Source organism: Liolophura sinensis, chromosome 10 (genome assembly GCF_032854445.1).
Source record: "Liolophura sinensis isolate JHLJ2023 chromosome 10, CUHK_Ljap_v2, whole genome shotgun sequence".
NCBI lineage: Eukaryota > Metazoa > Mollusca > Polyplacophora > Chitonida > Chitonidae > Liolophura > Liolophura sinensis.
In genome coordinates, this window is record NC_088304.1 from 12,523,703 (window position 1) to 12,529,255 (window position 5,553).

The 5,553-nt window shown below is 40.1% G+C and overlaps 1 protein-coding gene across 1 annotated transcript; it reads left to right on the forward strand.

Annotated features, from left to right (window-relative positions):
* The first annotated feature begins 266 nt into the window (after positions 1-266).
* On the forward strand, positions 267-4,475 carry LOC135477188 (cellular retinoic acid-binding protein 2-like). The gene is made up of 4 exons (XM_064757345.1): positions 267-476; positions 2,048-2,220; positions 3,115-3,231; positions 3,687-4,475. Exons 1-4 carry the CDS (start codon positions 395-397, stop codon positions 3,738-3,740), a joined length of 426 nt encoding a protein of 141 aa, XP_064613415.1. The 5' UTR covers positions 267-394; the 3' UTR covers positions 3,741-4,475.
* The last annotated feature ends 1,078 nt before the right edge of the window (positions 4,476-5,553 follow it).

A 5,553-nucleotide genomic window follows, 5' to 3' on the forward strand; every position in this document is an offset into this window, starting at 1 on the left:
CACGCGCTGTGTATAGCGCACGTGCATATAGGAATCAATGGATGACCTTACAGCCATTAAGCAGGTGAGAAAACTCAGGGAGCGAGCTGCACAACAGCTCACTGCATATTCGTACTGAAGAGGCTTGCAAACTAGGGCATCGCGCACAGAGTATAATGTACGCCGACTGCTAGGCCTACCAATCATTGATAGAAGCCGGTGAGCAGACGCTGGCCCATGCACCAAAGCCAGAGGCCTACTTTCGATAGAAGCGAGGGATCAAGAGCTAGGACGTGGACACGCTCAGCGGGACCTCATGACTGAAAGGGGACTGCTGAAATCGTGGATGTCAACCATAGGCCTGTTCGTGAAAATCTAAAATCAGAACGAACGAGAACTGAATCTACCCAGAAGGATGACGGAAGGCCTACAGAAATTTGCGGGTAAATGGAAGCTAGTCCGCAGTGAGAATTTTGAGGCCCTGTTGGATGTTATGGGTGAGTGCTGGTGGGGGTTGGAGTTAAATGTGTCAAACTGTGTGTAGGTAAGATTACTAGTGTTACTGTCATACACGTGTGATGTATAGAACTCTAGTTCTGGCTGGGTGGATTTTAATACAAGCTTACAGTCACATGTACATGAGTGCACTGTCCGTAACTCGGGGGTGACGGGCGTCCCATTCAGGAGAGTGTTAAGCCGAGGGTTGTGGGAACTAAGCCATCTTTGACAGCATATCATCATCAATATTTATTTATTTATATTTAATTGCTTTTCGACGACTGAGGCCCTGCAGTGCAAATGTTTACATTAATATTATAATATATATAACTACCAACTGGTGGATATCAGTTCGTACATGTAGATGTATGTAATAAATCCCAAACCCCAATAAATCTAATAAAACCCCAATTTAAACCCAATAAGGTACCAGGAACATGAAAGTACAGGGTGAGTTATGCACAAGGTTAAGCCTTAAAGCCCTAAAGTAAACAGAAATCAATAACCACTAAAGATTAGTATGCATCTTTGACGTTATATGGTATTGATTACTCAAGCAAACACTACACTGACAATTTCATATAGGCTGCTTAATAGCACAGGTGGAGACCCTGGACCCTGGTCCTTATATAGGGCCTACAGTCTTCATGTACAGCTCTCTGCTGCAGGTTAGCTTATAGGCCTAATAATGGAAAGTCACTCAACCAGCAGATTGATATCCATAGATTTCTACATAGGTCTATACATGCATGTTTATTACTGGTATTTATAAAGACGGAACCGATAGCGACATCCTGAATAGTTGAGGGTAATATATAGGCCTACTATTTTCACTTATATATGTGACCTTTGACGTACACGGTATTTTACATAACACATACCGTACCTAATTGTCCATAAAAATTTTTTACATACTTATAAAATATTTAAGACTGCATGAAAACTGATTAAATTTATAAATGTGTGGTGGATGGTGAAAAATAACGCCCGCTAATTGACGCCAATGTCAATCAGCACAATATTTCATCTTCACTCTGTAATATGCTCTTTATACGTGATTAAGCTTAGATAAGATGCATATCAATACATGCTGTATGCATGACAACATGTATCCAACGTATAGAGTGTATCTCATGCTGTCAGTTTTGTGTTATCATTGATATGTGCCGAAATTGTCTTCTCTCGCACCTATAGGTGTCCAATCTACGTGGTTGTATACGCCTGTAAATCTGTACATGTTTGAGTCTGTTTGTTTGTCTGTCCGTCTGTCGGTGTACAATGTTCATGTGCCTGAACTCAGTTCATTTTGTCCATGTAGAGGTCAGCCAAGATGTAATTGTTTATATTTATTTGCCTATTTCGTTCCACATTATATAGATAGCCCATATGTACAAGTAATTTGCATATTTCGTTCCGTATTATATATATCTATCAAAGTTATTTCCATTCACCTATTCTATAACTGGCCCATTTATACGACATTTCATTTGCTTATGGTATATCTACCCCCACTTTCAACAACAATTCCAAACAGTGGATATTGAACCAATAATTTACCTATTACTGGCAGGCTTGAATTTCGTGATGAAGAAGATGTTAAAACTGATGAGCCCAAGTCAAAACATTGTTGTGAACGAGGATGGGTCTGTGAATATCAAGCTCCATTCAGGGCCGGTAACTCAAGACATGACATTCCGGCTGGACGAGGAATTTGAATACGACCAAAGGAACATCAAGATCAAAGTAAATTTCTTTTCTTAATTTGGACGTTATACTTGTACTTGGTAGACAGAGATCATGCTGTTTTGCAAAATCTATGATTTGTATATCAGTATATGACAGAATTATATACAAAAGTTCCGTTAAACAACAATAAATAAAATAAATGAGCTCTTTACTTACACACTCCGCCATCTTGTAAGCATATCGCACATAAATATAACATTTTTTTCTTTTTTGTTTTTCTCAGTTGGTTAGCGCGCTAGCGCAGCGTAATGAACTGGGAGCCCCTCATCAATGCGGGCATGTGAGTTTAAGTCCAGCTCATGCTGGCTTCCTCTCTAGCCGTACGTGGGAAGGTCTGACAGCAACCTGCGGATGGTCGTGGGTTTCCCCCGGGCTGTGCCCGGTTTCTTCCCACCATAATGCTGACCGCTGTCGTATAAGTAAAATATTCTTGAGTACGGCGTAAAACACCAACCAAAAAAAAAAAAAAACCTTATGGGCCATTAAATGAAAGCCCCCACACCAAGTTCACTCAGTATGAGATTTAATTTCTTTGGAAGTTAACCTAAAGGATAGAACTAAATTAACATCTATGAAAACACCATATCAAATCAAAATCAAAATCTTTTTTGTTTTACGCAAACGGTGGACCTGGTGTTCAGTACACCTGTAATACATCTGTAATCTTGGTTCTACGCTTGGTTTGGGCATTGTGTCTGGTGTCTTCAGTGTGGCGTTCCAGTGAGACAGCACTGTAAAGATTTCCACATTAACTCCGGCCATCTACAATTAAAGAGACATCGTCGTGTTATGACCGATACAATGCTGAAAGCGATGTTAAACTCCATTGAAACAAACAGTCAAGTAAACAAACAAATGTCATTTATTTTAAACATTTTTTTCTTATTAAAGGCAAAATGTCACATGGAGGGTGAGAAGCTGATAATGCATCAGTCACCGGACCCATCTTCCGGGGTTAAACCGCAAACCATGACAAGGGAGATAACCTCGGATGGAGAACTAGTTCAGGTACAAGGATGATCGCTTGTCTTCCGCCAGTGTGATGTGTATATCTGTACGTGACATGTGAGAAAGTTCTTTACCATATAACTTTGGTTGGCGGTTTATCTCGTGGCCTCCGGTTTCTTCTATCCATAATATTGACCGCCATGTTACTAGTGAAAATGTTTTAGTATAGCCTTAAAGAACAATGAAATAATTGAGTCCGATTATGCCTAACACTTGGAGATTACACTATACTGTATTCTTTGAATTTCCACGCTTGAGGCCTGCAAGAAAGGAGAGTGTCCTATCTTGTAACATCAGCATTGTGTCCCAGTGAGACAGCACTAGGTATATATCGGCATTTAGACTGGCACACAGTCATGATTTTACCCCATTTATTCTGCGTGCAAAACCTGTGATTTAAAACTGAGATATCCTATGTTGTTGTCTCAAGAGACATTACTTTTGATATCTTTCAGAGCATTCAATGTGAGGATGTCGTGGCGAAGCGTTACTTTCAGCGAGCATCCTAGTGAGATGACCTGGGAATAAGATTACGACCCTTTGACGAGTAACATGACGTCATTAAGTGTAATTTACGTAGCTTTTGCGTCATATCCATACATGCACTGGTATACCAGTGTACCCGAGTCCAGCAAAACGGGCTCCTTTAAATGAACAGATCATCATCATGATGCACGCGTTTTATAAACTGTTTATAATGTATCCTAACACTAAATCAAGTCGACGTAGTGCCTACAGCATTACATTCCACAGATAAGCGCACGTATACTTAACAGACATGTTAAGACTTTACATGCAGTTTGCAGAGAGCGGTATGACTCCCTACAACAGGGAAACAATCATTATTCGCCCTTTCATACATTTTTAATTTTTACATTTTTCATGTTCAGATAAGAATATGGGGAACATTTCTCCACACAGTTTTTTTAGTCAGATTGTCCATTGTTCTCTTATAATGCACGGACACTGCACACGTCACTGGTTTTCTCACAGATCGTCATTACAAATGTAGAAATGAACAATAGACAACACAGGTTTGAGATTAATTATTATTTAGGCCAGATAAGAATGTATTGTGTAAAGGATATACAAAAACGTCCCTCAACTTTCTTTTAGGGCATAAAAATGGTTTCAATCCATAGTTTGACAAGGCCATAGCCGTCAGTCCAAAAATAGCCAGCCGAGGTGACGTCAACGGGTACAGCAGTTGAAACACCTTTTGTGGGGGAAAGAGTTTGATAGGTTGGAGGTGTGTGTGGGGTGGGAGGGGGGGGGTGTGTAGGTGCACTAAGCCGGTTCCGTGTTCTCGGGAGTTTCATTATTGACGTCATTTCCGGATATTTCCGACCACTGACAGAGAAAAAAATGTACAAAATAGAGGCGTACTTAAGAGACATAAGATACATTCTGAAATGTTTAAAATCATTTAGACACAATTATCTTCACTTCTCTTAAAACCATAATAATAATAATAATTTATATTTCATTGCCATGTATTCTTTAAGTACTGGACTTAGCTAGCTACAAAATATAAGTTAGAGAACGCCATGTCAGTCTCGTGCACTTCTTCAGAGAAGATTCTCGTTTGAGAGAGATATGGTCTTATAAATCTCTTTATGTGAAAAATGTCACTGGATCGGGTTACGCTCATCGACCTTATGGACCGGGGCATCCGTGGATCAGTTGGTTAGCGCGCTAGCGCAGCGTATTGACCCAGGAGTCTCTCACCAATGCGGTGGCTGTGAGTTCAAGTCCAGCTCATGCTGGCATCCTCTCCGGCCGTATGCGGGAAGGTTTGTCAGCTACCTGCGGATGGTTGTGGGTCTCCCCCGGGTTCTGCCCCGTTTCCACCCACCATAATGCTGGCCGCCGTCGTATAAGTGAAATATTCTTGAGTACGGCGTAAAACAACAATCAAAAAAAAAAAAAACCTTATGGACCATTAATTGAAAGCCCCCACACCAAGTTCACTCAGTCTGAGATTTAATTTCTTTGGAAGTTAACCTAAAGGATAGAACTAAATTAACTATATGAAGGAGCCGCGAACCTTTAACCAAAGTATACACATCATCTGAAAGGCCATTTCGTGTACATTCCAGAAAAGCTTTACATCAGGTTTTTTTACATGGAGATGTTAAAGTTCTAACTTTCATGTATACGGATGCTTTGATATTTAACTGGAGCGAAGAGCTAAATATTCATCAAAGCGACAATGTGATAGTGTATGTAATGTGTTAATTTCCCTGCATTTTGTCCGTCCAGTGTATTTTGTATGATGAGCGTAAATATATCTTCATATATTACAAATACACATTGATATGT

What these genes read in the sequence shown, in the direction of transcription:
- LOC135477188 (XM_064757345.1), top strand. Translation starts at nt 395, where the DNA reads ATGACGGAAGGCCTACAGAAATTTGCGGGTAAATGGAAGCTAGTCCGC. An exon ending in AAAGGAACATCAAGATCAAA is followed by an intron (nt 2,221 to 3,114) that starts GTAAATTTCTTT and finishes TTCTTATTAAAG; the next exon opens with GCAAAATGTCACATGGAGGG. An exon ending in CGGATGGAGAACTAGTTCAG is followed by an intron (nt 3,232 to 3,686) that starts GTACAAGGATGA and finishes GATATCTTTCAG; the next exon opens with AGCATTCAATGTGAGGATGT.